The following is a 21,587-nucleotide window of genomic DNA, read 5'->3' as shown; positions in this document are numbered from 1 at the left end:
AATGCTGCATGCTGTATAGGTCAAGATTCTGGCCAATGGATTCAAAACCGTATAAGAATCCAATAATGCATGGCAAAAGTGGGATACATTCAGAACATCAAATATTCTGAATGTTAAAAACAAAGACATCAAAAGGAAATATAGTAAAAATCACAGCACTGGCAGGCTTTCTTCCACTAGATAGAAAGCCAGTAATGTGTTACCCAAGATTGCAGTAGAGCGAGTACTGGGTTTTTGCCCTTTACCCGTTGTGGTACAATCTCAGAGTTGAACATATATATTTGCAGGGGGTGTGTGTGGGGGGTGTCCCCATGCATAGAATATATAATGTTTACTTTTTGGTTCTGATGTTGTGGTTTTCAGTGTGTTTCCATTCAACACTGTGAATATATTCTAGCATAAGTGTAAGGTTTTGTGACAAGCAAAAGAGAAAGGATGTCAGTTTTCTGTGGCAAAAAGATGAACTGATGGGTAGGGAGAAATAAGTGGATTGTCTAAGCAGTTATCATTTTCTGTCAAAATAAAATTATTTTAATTCATATAAGCAGTGGCTAGCTCATTAATATAGATTCCTCTTCCTTGTACCAGGCCACCATTTGGCAACCTAGATCACAAGGCAGTGCTGTATACACATGTCGCTGTCCACCACCCTGTCAGAGTTAAGAAATTAGTTAGTCATAGCTGGTCATCAAATGACCCCTGCCTCACAGATTTAAGAGGAGACCTCCTGAAGGAAAATGTTTCTGTTTTTAATTTGGAGTCATCCATTCAGCTCTTCTCTCATTTTGCCAACAGTAGTGGCATATGGGTAGCATTACTGGGGCAGGCCAACTTCAAGAATGTAACTCTAGTCTTTTCTCATCAGCCGCATGATAGTGTACAAGCAGGACTGGCCTTTGGTCAACTGGTGCCCTAGGCAAAAGGTCTCCACAGCACCCCCCAACACCACCCTATGCCCCCATTCTGGTGTATCTACACCATCCAGATTACTTGAAAAGCTCCCCTGCTAGAGTGGCGCCCTAGGCAGCTGCCTAGTTGGCCTATGCCTAAGGCCAGCTATGTGTACAAGGAACATACACCCCTAAAGCAGGGCTGTAACCGCACATTTACATCTTGTCCTCAAACCTAATCTTGGTGCTTCCACCACCCATCTATCATTTTAAAAATGTACTCAACTCAATATATATAGGAAGGTGATACATTATTTTCAACTGTTACCATTTATTCCTATAAAAAATTGCTTTTAGAGGTACAGTCCTTTCACAAAACATTTTTTGTGTAGCTCTATACTCTAAATATTAAATTGCAGAGTTCTAAACATTCTATGCTTTTTGTGGGTTGAAGTTTCCAAGAGATGCTCAGGAAAAAAATGTACTCATGTGAGTACACTGACTATGCCTAGCTACACCCTTGCTCTAAAAACCATTAAAAACAGTACTTTTAAAAACTCTCACCTATTTTACTATGTACCTGACACCTAGATCCTCATCTGCTCTCCCTTCCCCAACACCACAGGCACCTTTTTTCAGTGTCATTGAGCTGACTTGCCTGACAGCTTTCTATTAGAGGTGCTCACAGCTGGGTTATGTAATGTAAGGTCAAAGGTGAGCATAATTTTATTTATGTGTAAAATGAGGCATTTACACTTCAAATTGAATTTGTAAGTGTATTCAGAAAACAGAATCCTTGTAGTGGAATGGCTTCATGGGTTATGACTGATGTAATGGTTCAGAGACAGCTGACATAAGGAGTTAATCTTCATCTTCGTCATGAAATACATTACGTAACTATAAACAAGAAACTTTTAATGGCCACTATATAATACTTGCCTCTGTTTCCACTGTGTAAGTGAAAGATACATTTTTTTAAACAAGCTATTAAATCTAGAGAACAGCAAAGTGCAGTAGTTAAATGGCCCTAAATGAAGAGGACAGTGAATATGGGAGGAGTCCCAGAAGGAAGAGTGTGGGAGTCATAGTTCATCTACCGTCCTGCTGGGTACCCAGTGAACCTCATCCCACAGGGCAGATTGAAAGTCCTCTGATGTTGGTCTCTGACAAACAGGCAGCCTGCTGGGTGAAGTTTGTGTTCTCCCAGCCGGGTTCTGTACACTTCGCCTGGTTTGCTTTCTGTGTCATCCTTTCACGCTTTCTTAAACTACAATAGCCATTGACTTCCCCTCAAGAACAACACTGCAAGCCAAGTTAGTGACTAACCACACATCTGCAGCGAGAGAAGGATAAAGCAGTAAACCCATCACTGACTGCATCAGCTGGGTTCACTGGAGCCAAAACGATCATTTTATTCGCCTAACAGTTCCAAGAGATTCAGCATGCCTCAGAAAGTAAGCGGTCTGTTTGCTTTTGAAAGCGATCTTCTAGCTTCCCGCAGAGAATCAATACATTTCCAAACACTAGGATTATGGCATATGATAGCCTTGTGCATGATAACATAGTGTCAGCTGCTGCAGTTTAAAATTCTTGTTAATATACAGAAAAATAATTGGAAAAACTTGTGTTTAAGCTGTGCTGTTCAGTGTGAATATTTTAGAAATGAAAATGAATAACATTTTCCTTTTAAACAAGATAGAAAAAATCAGTACTATACAAGTCCATCCTTAGGCAAAACAGGCCTTATGTATCTGAAAGGACAATCACTAGCAGATAATATTATTTTTGTACATCAAAGGACAGAATTTATAGCCTAAGAAGAAATAACCCTGCCAACACACACACACACACACACACACACACACACACACACACACACACACACACGCACACACACACACACACACACACACACACACACACACACAGAGAGGCACACACACGCACATATACACATACATGCACATACACACATACCAGAAACATGGTGATATGCATGTTTATGCCAAGAAGGGAAGGAAAAATTAGGTTTAAACACGTTGTTTTAATGCCCCATTTCTCCTTTCTTCTTGGTATACATTTATATAGCATTATAATTGTGATGTTTAAGACTGTTTCTTTTGGAAACCTTTAAACATATCAACTATTATTGTGAATAACAGGCTGGGCATTTATTTGTTTTGTAATGCATTGTAATGCATCATGTACTTTTAAAATAATATTTTCTTCTACCGAGTTATGCATTGCCTTGATACAGAATTAATTAATTGTTAATCCTTGTATTGGCTCTGCATTCTATAGAATCTTCATTGTTACTTTACACATGATGCCTCCTCATGCTATTATTTGTTTGTATATTAATAAATAAAAATTATCAGCACAATACAAATGCATTTGCCACACCCCATCTACACCTGTGGAAATGTTTACTATATTTTTTTTAATTTCCATCCCTTTTTATAGTTAAGAAACTCTAATGAAAGGCTTTCTTTCATTTCTTTCGTGACAAAGTTGTGTTCTCATTTTGATTTTTGGCTAACATCTTAACTCATCTCTCAAAAGCCGCCAGAACTATCATTCTATCTTGTTTAAATAATAATAAATTAGAAGCTGCTTTTTAGACTAAAAGCTCATTGCTTTGAATCAGATTTTAGGTTGTATGCACTGAAAGTAAGCTATTGATCAAAGTCATTCTATCTTGTTTAAATAATAATAAATTAGAAGCTGCTTTTTAGACTAAAAGCTCATTGCTTTGAATCAGATTTTAGGTTGTATGCACTGAAAGTAAGCTATTGATCAAAGTCTGATTTTCTGCTTGCCTCTCCTGTACTGATGTTTATTCTATAGTAGTAATTAATAATGACCATCATGTTTACCTTTGGCATCTGCCCTTTGCCCTCTACTTTCTCATGCTGTTAATGTTTTCATTACAGCTATTAGTACTATAAGTCAGTACTTCATGTCTCTTGCCAGAATCAGAACTGGGTGATTTGCATCAGTACAGCAGTTCTCATCTATATACATCTGCAGTGTTTAAATACTGTTCTAAATGCCCACAGGTAATCAACATAACATAGCAGAGAGCATGAGACAGGCTTATGTTAGGATATGTAGAAATATGTTGAATGAACGTAATAATTGATTTATATGGAGAACTGGTAACAACACATTGTGAAATGTTGTGATATCTGGAAACTACGTAAGATAAGGAAGGAGGAAGACAAGTCAGATGAGGTCAGCTAAAATGGTGGCTGTTGTACAACAGAAGCCCTTGGTTTTAGAGCTGAGTGGCCTAGTGGGCTAATGTACTATATGACAATGGATAAAGCAGGCAAACTATGTATACCTTAGATGAAGGGATAAAATCTATTAAAACACCCCCCTCTCTGGTAAATTTATGAAGTGCAGAAGGGTAATAGCTTGCTTATATATTTTTTATTTATTTATTTGATTCATTAACTGGATAGGTTCGCTGATCCTTCGACTCTTTTGAGACATGACTTGGAACACAGGCAGTCCCTATTACAAAAACATTTAACATTTATTCAAAAAAAAAAGTGGTAACTGCACATTGTTATACAGTCAAACAGGAATGAACATGTAACAATGCAATAATTTCAGGCAAAGCTTATTGATAACCTAATAATGTAGTTTTCCAGAGTGTAATGGAATCAATTTTATACAAAATATGTATTATTGTGTTCCTCCAAGCAGAGAGCAGAACAACATTTACAAGCAAATATTAGCTTGTTTTATCTGTTTTGAGTAGTGTTGCAAGATGAATTCAGTGATAGTATAGGAAATATGGTAGTGGAGAATAGTCCAGCACTCATCACAGATAATTAAAACTATGAACTGTTAATAAGCTTTTTCCTGTGGTTCAGGGTTTGATTCCCACCAACTCCACTAGCTTATTTTATGAGTCTGAGTGAATAATCAAATGAGGTAGAGCTTGGAGATAATTGTGGAAGGATCATTAATGATGTCCTTACATTCACCACTGCAGTAGTTTTAACATATGGGATTCTTTGCCATGGAAAGCCAATGTCCGGCCAATCAACCAAAGCCTACTTTTGCTTTACGATACACCAAATATCATCCAAATGCTCTTTGCACGGTATAGGGCATAAAGGTGACGTTCAGATGTACCATCCTCAGAACTTCTTTGCCGCCAGTCCAAATGATTTTTCTAATGTTAGTCTGTTTGCCTACATCCATTGTCTGCCACTTTGAATGTATTTTCATTCTCTGGTGAATGCCTATGCCTGTTTGGTAAAGTCTGAGTCATTGCAGATAAGTACCCGGTTGTTTTTTTTTTTTGTTGCGCTGTTAGGGATTAATGTCATCCAGGAAGGGTAAATACCAGTGCAGGAGACAGATTCCTCATAAAGACTGCCATAATAAGTGCCTTTTTTGCCTAGGAGCTTCTCACGACCATACTTCTTGTTCGATTTGTCAGGCATTCATCCCGAAAACCCTTCGTAGTAGGCTTTCTTCCTTTTCCTTGTATCTTGAGAACCAGTGTCTTAAGCTTCTCACTAAAGATACAATGGAAAGAACTTCCCACCCAGAGAGTCAGCCATTAGGGAAGAAGAAGGTGAAAAAGGTAAGACCAGAATCTGCTGTTGTCCAGCTTCTGCTGGGTGTTTCTCCCGAGGTTGTTATGAACACAGAGGCTGGCCTGGCTGTGCTGTCGGATTTCTCTGCTGCGACTAGGTTTGAGGCTGGCAAGGATCCAGCTGGCAGCAGGTCTGCCAAGGCTTTGCAGACATCCATTTCAGATGTTCAGGGGAATCATGGTTGATTGTTTCTGAGGGGCCTAGGAAGGTTCTGCAGATTCTAGTTAGGGAAGAAGTTCCTACTATATTAACGAATGCCATCCTAAGTCAGAGCCTTCTCAGTTTTATAGGGCAGACATTCCCTTAAAAAACAAACAAAAAAACTAAACATTTTTCTTCTGCTCTTAGAGATCCAAAAAGTGAGTGGCGGGCCTTTACTCAGGGGTTATTTGATGCTTTAATATCATTAAGACCTCCTCAGGGGGTTTCAGTTCCTGCTCCTCCTTGGTTCTCTACTTCCCTTTTGAAAGGCCTAGAGAACAGGGTTCTTCTGAGGAAGAATCCCTGACTTATTCTACTCAGATTCCTTCTCCTTTGGACTGTGGATCAGGGGAATGTAATAGTCCTGATACTCATTTTGAGGAAATGTCCTTTGGGGACACACTCTCTAGGATGATAGAATTTTTTTAAGTGGAATTGTGCTCAGGTCTCTTGACATCTATAAGAGTTATTATGAGTTACTGCAGATGGAATCTCCTAAACCTGCGTCTATTCCTCCTGTTTTGGCTGCTTTGCTGGATGCTTTTTCCAATGCCTCTAAACCACCTGATTCAATGCCCCCTGCTCCCAATAAGCCTGATAGGTTTTATAGGGTGCCTGGGTTCATAGGTTCATAGATTAGTGCTAAGCTAACTGCCCTTGCAAGCCATTTTAAGCCTAGCCAATTATCCCTTGTGAGACTCAAACCCTGCACCTTGTGTGTGTAAGGCAAACACCTTAACCATTAGGCCACCCTCCCAACGTTGTAACTTTTTGTACAAATGTCCTGCTGCTGACCCCTCTGTGGTGTCTGTAGTCTCTGATAAGCCTTCTCAGTTTCTTCCTTCACCCTAGTTACTGCCTTCTGACAAGTACAGCAGAACCATGGACAGGCTGGGTAAGAAGGTTAAGACTTCTGCTACCCTAGTTTTTCGGGCAATTAATTATCAGACCCATGTGTCTAGGTATGTGTTGGCTCTCCTTTCTCAGGCCTATCAGGTTATTTCTGATCTTCTAGGCTATGAAGGTAAAACTTCTCATTCCTTCTTTTATGTCTAAGGTGGTTAATGAGTTGTCACTTAATCAATCTATTAATTTGCCTACTTTTTAACCCTCTGTGCAATCTGACAGTGAGAGGGTGCTGCATACTTTGGACATGCATAGACAATTAGAAAATCTGATCAGTTGTTGGTTTCCTTTCATCCTAGGTCTTTAGGATTGGCTGTTTCCAAGCAAACTATTTCTACTTGGATTTCAAAGGCTATTTCTTTTTGTTACACTTTCCATGGTGACAGTCTTCCTTTTTCTGTAAAGGCTCATCCTACTAGAGCTGTGGCTTCTTCTGGTGCTTTTTTCCCACTTGCTTAGACACTAATTCTATTCTTGAAGCTGCTACCTTGACATCTGTGCATACCTTTACCAAACATTACCAGTTGGATGGTATCTCTAAAACTAGAGCTGGTTTTGCTTTGGTTATTATTCATGGCTTCTTAGAGGGCTCTACTTCTCCTTCCTCCGCCCAAGTTTCTTTTTGACCTTTGGCACTCTCCCATATGTTAAGAATACTTCAGCAGTGGATGTAAGTACATTGTACAATTGTGTAAAATCTTGCCATAACAGCAGATGTCATTGCCTTCACCATGACAGTATTCACTCCCTCCCTCCATCCCCCTAGTCCTTTTCTTTCAAGGATGTACAGGTTACCCCTTGGGTTTCCTTAGACTGGTGTTCCTACTGGGACAATCAGTTTTGAGGATAGTATGCCTGAACATCACCTTTATGCCCTATGCTAAATGAGGAGCATTTTGGTGATGTTTGGCATACCTTAAAGCAACAGTAGACTTTGGTAGACTAGCCGGATGTAATGCTTCCATGGAATGGAATCCCATATGTTAAGAATACTGTAGGATTGCTTTCTCTATAAAACATTTGCAAAGCATTGAGTTCAAATCTTGTTTTGTGTACTTGAATTCATATGAAAAGATATTTGAATTAATGCTTTGGGATAAGAGATCTCAAAGCAAAAAATGGTCTGGGGGAGTATAATTTGGCAATAGGCAGGTCTGAGGAAGATCTCTGTAGTGATATATGGGTATTCTTCATATACAGAGTAGTAGATAAACAAAGCAGTTTTCCTGAAAGTTTTGTGGAACAAAAATACCGAGGCGCGTTTGGAATACATAGTGAATACAAAGAAACAAGTGAAAGGTGAAAGGTGATAACTTCTTAAAATTGGCAAGATAGCAACAGAGAGAGAGAGAGAGAGAGAGAGAAAGCAATAAGATCAACTTTGCTTATGGGTGACTTTTTGTTAGGGAAGCACCGAGTAAGTGGTCTGCAGGATAACAAACTGAGAATCAGCACTGAATTATTACCCATTCCACTATGACTAAATATTGCTTCTTCTGACAAAGATGTGCACAGTGGTGTTAATGTCTCCGTGGCATTTTTATTTTGTTATTTCTTAATGTAGTAAGTAGACTGAGCCTTGCTGATCTTTTTTAGCCAGAACCCAGGCTACAGGGTCAAAGGCTAGACACGGGCAATTTTTTTCAGAAGTTGGTCAATCAGCACATCTTAGGGAAATGTTAGAAGACCCAAAGTGATAGAGAAAAACATAAACTCACATACGCAGTAAGTGGAAGTCACAACTAAAACCTAGTCCCTTGAATTGTGGCTACTAACACTGACAACTTCTTCACTGCTGCACACAATATTAGTTATTCTGTGCAAATGTCACAAACACACACATGTATGTTCACATGAACAGACATATGGACACAGACAAAGACACACACAAATAGGCAGGCAGACACACACACACACACACACACACACACACATATATATATATATATATATATATATATATATATATATATATATATATATATATATATATATATATATATACATATATATATATATATATATATATATATATATATATATATATAGATAGATATATATATATATATATATATATGTATATATATATATATATATATATATGGATCTACTTCATATGATCGAAAGCTTACAGTGAGACCAAAACACCTAAAGCTCAAAACACTGAAAACTCATTTGGTCGAAACTCATAACATCGACACATGAAATTCAAAGCATCATGCCTTTCCCCACTGTAGCGGGACCCTGGAGTTAGAATAAATAGATAGGGGGTGTGAGGGACAAAGCCCCCCACATACATAATAAAGTTTAAACATACATCTGGATAGTTATAACAAAAATGACAATATTCATCTAAATAATGTGGGGGGGCTCCGACCCCCCACACCACCCAATGTGGGGGGCTGTGCCCCCACCCCCTAACTATTTATTTTAACTCCAGGGTCCCGCTACAGTGGGGAAAGGGCATGATGCTTTGAATTTCATGTGTCGATGTTATACGTTTTGACCAAATGAATTTTCAGTGTTTTGAGCTTTAGGTGTTTTGGTCTCTCTGTAAGGTTTGTCGATCATATGAGCTTTCGATCATATGAAGTAGATCCATATATATATATATATGTATATATATATATATATATATTCACACACACACATACATATATAAATAAATAAATATATATTTATATACACACACACACATATATATGTGCACAGGCATACACACACACGCGCACGCGGGGGCGCATATACACACACATACACACACTCACACACACACACACACACACACACACACACACACACACACACACACACACAGACACACACACACACACACACACACTCAGTTTTTACTTGCTTGCTTTTATCTTGGCAGTGTGCAAACTCACTAAAAGCAGAATGCTTGTTTTTTTTCCATACAAAATACATAAGTTACAGGTCTAACATTCTAATCTGTAAAATTTGGAGCTAATATGATGTGTTAGGGATTATCTTTAGTAAAGGAAGTCCATTGAGGTAAGAGAGATAGAGTTTTTTTTTTCTTAGAAGCACATTGGGACAGCAAGTCAGATAGCAGAAGCAAATGACAGCAAACCTTTGAGTTGTTGTATTGGTGTATTCTATTAACATTTAAACATGGCTTATCAGAATATTGTTGTTCACTGTCTGTGCAAGTAAAGTGATTTGAAGGAAAGGTTTATCATACTATTTTTCTACTAATGATATTCAGCAATACCTTAGCTTTCCACATCACAAATGTGGGTTGTTGTTTGTTAATATCAGTTCAGTTATCAGTTGCCACAATTTCTTGAATGCCAAGAAATTGGTAAAAGCTCAGTTTAGCTGAGGCAATAGTACTGAGCACTCACACCACCTTGAGACCCCTTTTCTGCCCCAAACCTTACCTCCTAGTGCTATATATGGTGACGCTACAATGGTGTTTGTGTCAAAGCTGCGGACATGTGAGATGATCCAGGTGATCGTTTCTCCCAGCAGGGCCAGATGGTAGCTGCTGTTTAGTTTTGTAAGACTGGACACCTTATCTCCCATGAAATCCAACTGTGTATACATGGTCCTTCTCCCACCTCACTACTACATCTCTCTTTACACACAGCTCGCACTTCTAACCTTGAGCACTTACAGGAGGTGTAGAACTTGGGGCTGTAATTGTTGTGTGAGTTGCTTTCAGAGACAGTCACACTTCATTTGTCCTGAAGGAGCTGCACTAGCTGATGGTTTCCTCAGAGGTTATTTACAAAGTCTTGGTATTAATTTGTCTAACCTACACACTTTGAGCCCAGTTTATCAAACTACTTGTTATTCCCTATCAGCTAACTTGTGTGATCTGCTCAGGTGACCTGGGACACTTGGCGGTTCTTTGGTATTGTCTGAAAAGTGCTGGGAAACGTTCTTTCACATACCAAATCTTATACATTTTGGAATTCACTCGTATCTCTGACTAGCTGCAGCCCCTCTGTGTGGAGCATTTAGCGGTCCTTTAAGCCAGATTTGTTCCATCTTCGTTGACAGTGTGCATCTTATTCTAATGATAGACTGTTACTGTATAGTTTGTATTTAACTGTTTTAGTAATTTATTACAGTGTTTTATTGCTGTTATTTTTGTATCATGCTGATTTGCACAGATCAGTAAAGCTGAGTTTAATGTATAGAAAACCCTTTTAATAGTTTACTTATGAAAAATCTAAGTTGCTAGATATTGTCGATAAGTCAGAATGGTAGAATACTGGGAGGCAATTATACATATGTCCCCCCCCCCAAATAAACTAGAAAAATTAACTCTAATGTAATAAAAGGCTACAGAAAAATAAAATATGAAGTCTGCACACTGGTCAGCAGTTTGCACAGTGCAGATTTCATGGATATTTTGGGAACAGAATTAGTTCAGAATTCCCAATCTGAAATATGATGCCATTTCTGTGGATCTTGGCCATTCTCCCATGTCTTCAACTACTTTGACATTCTGAACATTCTACCTATATGAAGACACATATAATGTTGCCTCATTCTGTTCCTAAAGCTACAGCTTACCACTGAGATATATTTCCAAAAATCAGGTGTCTGATTTTTTTTCTATACAGATGGATGTAATTCCATAACTTGAGTGTATCCCCACTGGCATGCTGTCCCACACCCAGAACATCACTTCAGATGGACTTCAGAGGCTAGTCATATGATTTAGCATTGATAAGCAATTCCACATTTCCTAAACTGATCTTATTATTTTTAATTTTATATATTATTTATTTGCTTAACTCCATAGGCAGCTGACAGTTCCTGGACAGCTTTATTTCTATAATAAAAGAACATTTAAATCATGCTGCTCTTCACTTTTATTTATTTTTGATGACATAAGCATAGAAAGAAAATATTTTTTACAAGCTCTTTTATTCCTGTCCACTTCCTCCCTGATATCATACAGCATCATAAGTACAGTTAAACCAATCTAGGATGATGCATCACAGACATTTGTGTTGCATTATAGAGTGAACAATGTAATTGGATAATGGCAATTGGAATTCTGATTAAAAATACACATTATGCACCTAAGGCACGTTGAGTTAGAATAAAACAATGGAAGATGCCAGTAGCTGTTTGAGGTCAGACTCTAGAACATACAGTTTACCTAAAAATAATACTGTCAGCTCTGGGAAGCATCCCAAATCCCTACTTAAATGGCAAAAATAACACCTCAAGCACATCTGTTAAGTGTGTTCTTCTAAGGTTCACCAAGACCTCAAAAACAAATATTGTTCTTATAAGATCTGACTAGCTGAGTGACAGAATCCCTGAAGGAGACATCAATCATCAAACACTTAACCTAGCAGTCACCTAAATACCAACAGATTACAAGGGTGGTCATAATTCCAGCTTTCTTGTGAAGTTTAAGATAGAGTAGTTTTCTTCAATATCGGGAAGGCACTGCCTGACCCTGTTTGAAAGTGAAAGTCATTAAGGGGTCAGAGGTACAGTGTATGAAAGCCCAGTGGCAGCACTGTTTGTGTGCCTGGAAAAGTACACACTCACAAATAGTGCTGGGCATGAACTAGAGGCCAAAGGAATTATTAACCTGCAGCAGCCATGTACTGACCAGAAGAAGCTAAATCATTCCTTTATCTCTGTCGTTAACTTAAATTTAAAATGTAATGATGGCACTTATTTTATATAAATGAAACATTTTTTGTGTTTGTTTTAGCCAGTTTGTACACAACAGTGGTGTGTCACAGTGTATACACAAAACTAATTTATTTTGCTTTCTTTCTGTTTAAAATTCATCTTTGTACTTTGTTATACTCCAAAAGGATTCAAGAGGGAGAAATACTTGTTTTGGTATTACATCAGGACTTTCAGAGTGGGAGTGCAAAGGGAACAGTAATTAAACTTATTTGTAACATGGTATTCTGTCATGCAAACTGTAATGAGACTAGTCGAATTTGCTGTGTAATTTCTATTACATGTCTTTATTCCTCACTTTTAGGAATACATTTTGTTTTACCTTTATCATTGTTCACAGTAATTCACTGGCTTTACTACTTTAAATAGTTAAACTACAGTTAACAACTGGTATGAGATTCATCATTTCTTTAGAGAAGTAATTAATACTGTAATAAGAGATGCAGTTCTAACTCAGACAATGCCATGTTTAAGGAACAGACTACCCAGTCCTATCAGTACTATCAGGATGCCTGATTCAATCACTGTCTTCACATCTTGGACTAATTATCATCTTCTTACGGCTTTTTCCTGGTTAGGGGTCACCACAGCGGATCCCCTGTCTGCTCATGATTGGCAGTGGAGTTTTACAGTGTTGAGTTGCCAGCCCAGCACCCAACCTTCCACAGAAGGCACACACACACACACACACACACACACACACACACACACACACACACACACACACACACACACACACACACACACACACAGGCACTCACTCCTAGGGCTAATTTAGAGTGTCCAATCCACCTGCAGCATGTCTTTGGGATGTGGGAGAAAACCGGAGCAGCCAGAGGAAACCCACGCAACCACAGGGAGGACATGCAGACTCCACACAGAAGGCACCACAGCCGAGGATCGAACTGGAAGAACCTCTTGCTGTGAGGCGACAATGCTAACCGCTGCACCACCACAGCCGCCCTATAAAACATACCTGAGTCATCATTACCTGGTAGCTAATTAACCTAGAATGAGGCAGCTCTTTTTCTGTGAACTTGTGAGGATGCATTTACATGCAAATTTGTATTCTTGAAATGTAGAAAAGGTATAGGCAGTCAAACCTGGGATTCAGAATTAGATATCCAAATTTACAGTGTAGAGGACATAAAATGATAATGTTGTGTACGGTATAAAAAATGGTGTAACACAAAAAAGCTGCACCTGGGTGATGAAAATCTGTTGTACTAAATACTACATGAATATCAAAGGATCATGACTGTAATTTCCTGCTTCCAAAACAGCACTCTTTGAAAGTCTGCATGTATGGTGATTGTGTGTGTGTGTGTGTGTGTGTGTGTGTGTGTGTGTGTGTGTGTGTGTGTGTGTGTGTGTGTGTGTGTGTGTGTGTGTGAGTCTCTGTATGCATGAGTGCGTGTGATTGTGTGTGTGTGTGTGTGTGTGTGTGTGTGTGTGTGTGTGTATGTATATATATATATATATATATATATATATATATATATATATATATATATATGTGTGTGTGTGTGTGTATGTATGTATGTATAAAGCATTAGCTCTGTAACAACAGTATCATAGCAAATCACTGTGAGCAAAATATACAGGCCATGGCCTAGTTTTATAAACAGCCATATCAGAAATGGCTCCTTGTAAGGAAAATGAATTGAGATGAAGATGATTTTTATGCAACTGTTTAATAACCTAATATATGAGATAAAATCTTTTTCACAGTTTTATCACAGAGGTATGTTTTAGCCCTTTTTTATTTTCATTCAAAGGTTTGGTTCAGTAACAGACGAGCCCGATGGCGTAAGCAGGCAGGAGCTAATCAGCTTGCAGCATTCAATCATCTCCTTCCAGGGGGGTTTCCACCAACTGGGATGCCAGCATTACCCCCTTATCAGCTACCAGAGACAACATACCCTACATCAGCATTATCTCAAGGTAAGTGTTGGTAAACCTGTTGAAAGTGGTACCAACAGGAATATATAGTACTCAGAAGGTCAGTTAATGTAATCTGGAAGTACCTGTGACAGGAAAAGTAATTTTCATGAGAGGCTATTAAAGGATAGAATGGATTGCTCCACACCAGATGTTGTGCAACAAAAACAGATTGTGCTTAAGTGCTCTGATGAAGGTAAAAACAGCTTATGATCGCAATAACAAAGGAAGTAAAATGAAATGTGAAGCACAGAAGGGTAGTAAAGCAACTTAAAGTATGGGGAGGGGGTGGGTATGTAATTCCACTGCTTCAGGGAAGGGGTAGTGTGGCCGAGTGGTCTAAGGTGCTGGATTAAGGCTCCAGTCTCTCTGGAGGCATGGATATGTATCCCACTACTGCCAATATGCAATTCTGGAATGTTGTATGCAAACATCAAAACATTGCAAAACTACTTTAAAGATAAACGAATTATAGTAAGGATAAGTGACTTATGTATATTAGTAACCCCATCAGCTGTATGTAGCAAGAACACTTATAACAGAGTTATTTTCAGTGAGACAAATTTGTCTACATTTGTGATATGAGTGGGAAGGTAGCATATGATTTTCCTGATGTACCTCATATCAGTATTTTCTTTCAGATGTAGGTAACACCGTTCATAGACCACAGCCCCTCCCTCCTTCTTCAATGCACCAAGGTGGATTAGCGGCAGCAGACTCCAGCTCAGCTTACAGTGCACGACACAGCTTCTCCAGCTACCCAGAGACATTTATGAATCCAACAGCTACTGCCAATCATATGAATCCTGTGAGCAATGGTCTTTCTCCCCAGGTCAGTACTATCTTCCTTCCTGAAAGAGAGTTTTTTGCATCTAATTTTCTAGAGATGGATTGCGATAATGTTTAATTAGTTAATGCCTTCAGCTGCTATGTATGAATTCCATGTATTCCTGATTGCTGTCACAGTTCCATTTAAAGATTGTCAGATAGTGTATATTGTTGTTTGTCTTTCGGCTTTTCTCAATTAGGGGTCGCCACAGCAGAACTCCGGTCCGCTAATGATTGGCAGTTGTTTTTTATGGTGTCGAGTTGCCAGCCCGATGCCCAACCTTCAATGAAGGCACACCCATTCAACGCATATCTTTCGAACGCCCACTCAACCGCGGGGAGGGCATGCAGACTCCACACTGAAGGCACTCCCAACCCAAGCCGAGAATCGAACGAGAGAACCTCTTGCTGTGAGGTAACAACGCTACCGCTGCACCACCGTGGAAATCATTGTCAGATAGTGTATAAAGAACAGAATTTATTTATGTACTGTAGATATTACTATCCTACCTATCTGTCTGCAGCAAGCATTCCACTTGCTATGCTGGTGCTAAGATTGTGTGCTCTCTGTGAGGGATTATGGGTTGGCATAATGGTTAAGGTGTTTACCACACCTGGTACAGGGTTTGATTTTTATCTTTGGTCACTGACTAGCTACTGACTAGGTGAGTCACCCAGTATTTACCTGTGAATCTAAGGGATTCTGATATTAAAAATAATGAAAAAAGATTTTCTGTAGAGAAACAGCCCAACAAAATGACAATCAGAATATGCTTTAAGACCTTGATCAGAATTCTGAATGTTTAAGACAGGATTTATCCATCAAGGTGAATAAGACGCCAGATGGCAGGGACACTATGTATGCACTTTGGAAAAAGAGCAGCAGTGGAAAATAACATGCATTGCACTATAACTATAAATATTGAAGAGGTTTAATAAGCTACTGAGGCATACACAGATGCTATTGCACAATATCACTGAGTCTAGATCAGTCCCAGACTGCATAATTATATTATTATTACAAAGGAACTGCTACGGAATGTCAATAAAGTGTTCCAGGGTTATGTTTCTTTTATAATAACACAATTCCCCTAGCTATCATGATAGGAATTGCTGAGCTGTGGTGACTCAGGGATAATAAACTGAAGTGTCAGATGTTAGGCTTCTACAGATAACAGACATTAAAAGTTATGTTTGATATAGCATATATATTTTAGTCCATTTTTGTGGAGATCAATAAAGATAGGTTGGACATCTTGTTGAAATTGTTCCTTTTAAAGTGGTACAACCCAGGGTTTTTGGAGGAGGGTTGAAATCCCACCAACCAAACTCCCCTTACTTAAATATATATACTCTGGGAGTGCACCACCATTGAGAAATGTAGTCATTCTGATGATCTGCCCTACTCAACAAAATTGCCCTCTCTAAAGCCAATGACTCCTGCTAATGATTGCGGGATGGCACAGCAGTTAGTGTTGCTGTGTCGTGCTGCTTAGTTTTTCAGGTAAGATCCAGGTTGGGGTGCTTTATTTCCCGATCCTTCATGTCCTCCTTGTGTTGGTGTAGGTTCTTCCTGGGTGATTGAATTTCTTTCTTCTTCACGAAGATATGCAGTATGTTGAGTGCCAACTGTCCACATTGCTCATAGGCGTGCATGCACCATGTGAACATGTGTGTGCATTTGCTGAGTACTGGAATAATTTCTGATTCGGATTCAGAGAAGGAATAAATGATAGGTTTCTGCTTTAACATGTATTATTGCGCTAAGGTTTAGAAGGTAAGAGATGACTAAACAAGGAAACAATTCTGTATTCCTTATGTTCTGTTTTCTGTTTGCAGTACTATTGCCCTCAGCAGCCCTCTGTCTGTCATATTTTTGTGTTGGTTTTGAGATATAGAATAGAGGAGCATTTCTTGTTTTTAAAGGTCATATTTAGCTAGTTGTTTCTAGCCAGGGGATGACTGAGAGAAAGTGTCTAAGGATCCTGATGTAATGTTGTGTCCTTTCAATGTGACATTACAGGCTAATGAAATAATGTAATGATACACAGCTGAAAAAATAACAAATGTAAAATAAATAAATAATAATAAATAAGTAAAAAAATACTATTTATAATTCAGTTTTATTTTTTCATGGGTTGTATTACTTGCTTATTTTTTCTTCAGTAACAGGTATTTAGATGGGCATAAGGTAGTGTCTGAAGTTAATGATAGGTTATGCAGAATAAATAAATAGCTAACCCATCTCTTTGAGATTCAGTGATTGGTCCATTTGTGAAATTGTGATCACATATCCCACATCAAGGCATAATATGTAAAAATATGCAGTATGTTGTGCATTATTAATTACATTAATGCTGCCATGTATTGCATGTGTACCATGTGTGTGATTCAGACTATAAGGTGGCTGTATTGTGTGATGCAAGCTAACATTTAGTTTGTATGAATGTTTCATCTTTGTAACAAAAGCAGTTTGTTGTGCATAGTGGTTGGTGTGGAATGGATGCATCCATAAGACTAATACTGCTAGCTGGCCCACTCATAGCAAATCAGCATACTTTACACTCCGAGTAATGGAACAGATCTTCTGAGAGTTCAAGTCTATTTACTGTCAGTGTGACACCATCATGAATAGACAATGTATGGTAGCATGTATATAAATGGGCATGCAGAGAGTGCTTGTAATTCACATTTTGCTATCAGCTGCAACACAAAACATATATTTTCAGATGTAACATATTGTTGACTGCACTCTAGAATTAAAATCTACATGCTGCCTTTTGTGTGCTTAAAATAATGGATGCAGGTCTGTTTTTCTGCATAGTGTTCTTGGCATGTGCCAGAGTCCAAAATGCTGTACAACCCAAGAGAATTGGATTACTACATCAGATGCCGAAGGAGATATTAAGAGCATCGGGTGACTACAGAAGCAATATTTTTCAAGTGTTCAAGGTCATGAGATAGATAAAGTAGCAATGATAGAATTGTGGCTTATGAATCCTGAGTGGCAAATCTGTACTCTAACCATAAGATAAAAATGTGCCACTACAGATTTCACTGTCAGAGGTCAGAAAAAAACACCCGCACTTGTTTCATAGCAAGGATTATGACTGAGAAGCCTTGATGTCACTTTCTTGCCCATTAGGATCATATGTAGTCATTTTAACAGCAATGCATGAGAAAAACAGTATAGCGCAGTAAGAATGCATACAATTTTAAAGGTACTTTGGTGTTCCAAATAGCCAGCAAAAACACACACTTCATGTCGTTCTATGTGGCATACTTGATTGTTTTAATTAATTACTTAATTTTGGTTTCCTTCTTATAACGCTTTTGAACTTGTAAATGTATTTAGAGGTTTCTTGAACTGTGCGTCTTCAGAAATATCCTTAGAGGTGGATAATTGCTGAAATTGGCTCATAAGGCTCAGGTTGCACGTCCAATCTTAAGACAACTAAGCAAACAAATAAATAAATATCTCCAGGCAACTCTGAGAGAGACAGGAAGTGTTAAAATGCAACTCAGCAAGTGAAGACAAGCATTCAATCATTGATATTTAGCAAGTAATTAATGCTAAAGCCTCTGCTTTAAAGAACTAAAATTCTCAAACAGCTGACTTTGTATGGGTGCTGCTTACACCAACATATAGTGCAACATCAACAAAATACATATTCTGGTATAAGTGCATGTAAAAATAAAATTTAACACATTTCTTCACTGGCTTAAATGTATTGTTGTCCCCACGGGGCATGCCTAGCTAACGTTGTTTAACCTGCATCCTATACTTAACTACTTTCCAGTCATGTTCCTTTAACTGTGTCTGCAAATTAATATGCTTATATGTCATGTCATGACATGCCCTCAAGAGCCTTATTTTCTGTGTCCACTTCCGCTACAAAGATAAATTGACAAACTTGATCTGCTTTCTTTTTAAAATTTAAATGAGTAAATCAGTGCAAGAAAAATTGTCACCCTTTTGTCATTATTAAAATGAACATAAATGCTTACATTTTACTCATAACATGTGCATGACAGGAACAGAACTTCTTATACAAATGTATAATTACAAAATCAATACACATACAGTTCACGTATATATAAATACATGTTATATAATGTATTGCAATGTGAACCACTGTATGTGTACAAAATGCACACAGCAATGTACTGCATACATGAAACTGTGTGTGTGTGTGTGTGTGTGTGTGTGTGTGTGTGTGTGTGTGTGTGTGTGTGTGTGTGTGTGTATGGCTTGCTGGAACAGACTCTAACTTCCCCATGACCCTGACGCAGATAAAGTGGATACTAACAAATAAATGAATGAATAATGTACTTAACTTTGTTACAATTAAAACAATGCAAAAAATTTAAACTCTGAGATCTTGCCAGTTGGAACCTCTGTACCAAATTTATGGCAGATGGGTTAAAACTATCTGAACCGCATGCCATTAAAAAAGCTTAAAATATTGCCCATAAAAATGAATAAGACTTTTTCTTTACCGCAGTGCCTTTCAAAGGCAAATTCAACCACTATTTCAGTTTTAAGGATATTTCTTACATTTCTGATGTAGTGTGTTTCTGTATCTTTTCAACATTTCATCAAAGAATATTAATAGTCTGAGAATTTTCCATCTTTTTAGAAGAGTATTTAGAAGTATTTTCTAATGCTCTGGTAAGCTAAGGATATGCCGGAGTATCTTTCAACAATTGTGTGTTTGTCCTAAGAGATGGCGTCCTTTTGTACTCCCTGCAGCTCTCACTCCGAGCTCACACCCGCATACACCATATGGTCGATGTCTTCAAACATCGAACTTATAAAAAAAAAAAAAAAAAAAAAGAAAGAAAAAAGTACCCTAATGGGTTTAAGCAGGGGGCCAAGCCCCCTGCACCCCCACACCCCCACTACTTAAATATACCAACTCCAAGACTGCACTACATTGCAGTAAATGGAAATCTCCCCTTACAGAGATTTCCATTTACATATTCAATGGTGTGTGCTTTCCCTATTCCCGTGTTGACAATATCAGCTTCAATATTCTCGGCTTTCAAGAATGTAATTTAGACCCATCCTTTTAGAGTGACACAGGATGATACTTAATACCCCCTGTCAACAGTACCACCAGAGACAGTTATTGCTACTTAACCCCCAACCCATAACGCCTTAGCAGTGGCATATTCCTGCTATTATAGTTAGGCAAGCCAAGACTTTTTAAACTTCTCACAGCCTAATGCTCAAGCAGGACTCAAACCTGTCTGTCTGAACCCTAATATGAATGAGCTGAACCCAGATTATTAAATAGTACTGCATTATATATATTTCTGGCACTGCATGAAACTACTTAAATAAGAGAAGCATTTACTCTGACTATGACTGGCTTGACCTAGGCTTTCAACTATACATAGAGGGTGAAATAATCTGGGCCTGAAGTAAAGCAGGAGATCTAGCATTGCTACTTTATCTACTTATGACCTTGAACACACCAAACATAGTAATCCAATTTTCTTGGGCTGTACAGAATTCTGAAATCTAGTACATAACAAGAACACCACACAGAAAAACAGACCTGCATCCATGATTTCAAGCACTCAAAAAGCAGTGTATTTATTTTAGCTCAACAGTGCAATCAGAGATATGTTAGATCTGAAGAGATGCCTGAGTCTAGTTGCTTCCCACCTGTCCTACACACTCTCTCACATCCACACACACACACACACACACACACACACACACACACACACACACACACACACACACACACACACACACACACATATATATATATATATATATATATATATATATATATATATATATATATATATGTGTGTGTGTGTGTGTGTGTGTGTGTGTGTGTGTGTGTGTGTGTGTATGTATATGTATATACATCAATATGGTTTGTTTGGTTTATATATATATTTTTTCTATACATCTGTGTATGTACATCAACACACACACACACACACACACACACACACACACACACACACACACACACATATATATATATATATATATATATATATATATATATATATATATATATCGTGTATGATTCATCCATTTTGTGATTCTTTCACTGCTAGCCCACTTCCATTGCTTTCCTCCAGCCTCAGCTATTCATACCATCAAGACTTGTAGAAACATTCTTTTTTTTCTGAATTAAAGATACATCTCCATTTCTTACCAGTTGATTGGAAGATTACCTATTACTTAAGAACACATTATTTTTACATTATTTCCTAAGAAACTCTCAACAAAGGTTATAAATGTATATAAAATAGTATTCCAGCACCCTGTGGAAAAGTATGTATTTTGTAATGAAGCTCTACATATGGAAAACTTCTGACTTTAGATGACAGGTATGTGTACATGTAAGCACTCGCACTTTTACAAAACAATCTTGGTGTGTTTATTTAATGCATTATAAACATCATATTAGGTAGTTTATTTTTGTAGCAGCAACAGTTAAAATGACAGGACTAAAATAACAGAAATTAACTTGAATTATCA

General features: G+C 38.0%; 1 protein-coding gene across 4 annotated transcripts in view; it reads left to right on the top strand.

Annotated features, from left to right (window-relative positions):
- Positions 1 to 21,587, top strand: part of PAX7 (paired box 7) — a 352,148-nt gene that overhangs the window by 211,598 nt on the left and 118,963 nt on the right. For all 4 annotated transcript variants that reach the window (XM_044063057.1, XM_044063055.1, XM_044063056.1 and 1 more), the window contains exons 6-7: positions 14,086 to 14,251; positions 14,890 to 15,080. In XM_044063057.1, coding sequence (XP_043918992.1) covers positions 14,086 to 14,251; positions 14,890 to 15,080 — 357 coding nt within the window. The remainder of the gene's footprint in view (positions 1 to 14,085; positions 14,252 to 14,889; positions 15,081 to 21,587) is intronic.

Source organism: Protopterus annectens, chromosome 2.part1, assembly GCF_019279795.1.
Source record: "Protopterus annectens isolate FY-2018-M chromosome 2.part1, PAN1.0, whole genome shotgun sequence".
Classification (NCBI taxonomy): domain Eukaryota; kingdom Metazoa; phylum Chordata; order Ceratodontiformes; family Protopteridae; genus Protopterus; species Protopterus annectens.
The sequence above is the reverse complement of the archived record's forward strand: the minus strand, read 5'-3'. Positions and strand labels throughout refer to the sequence as shown.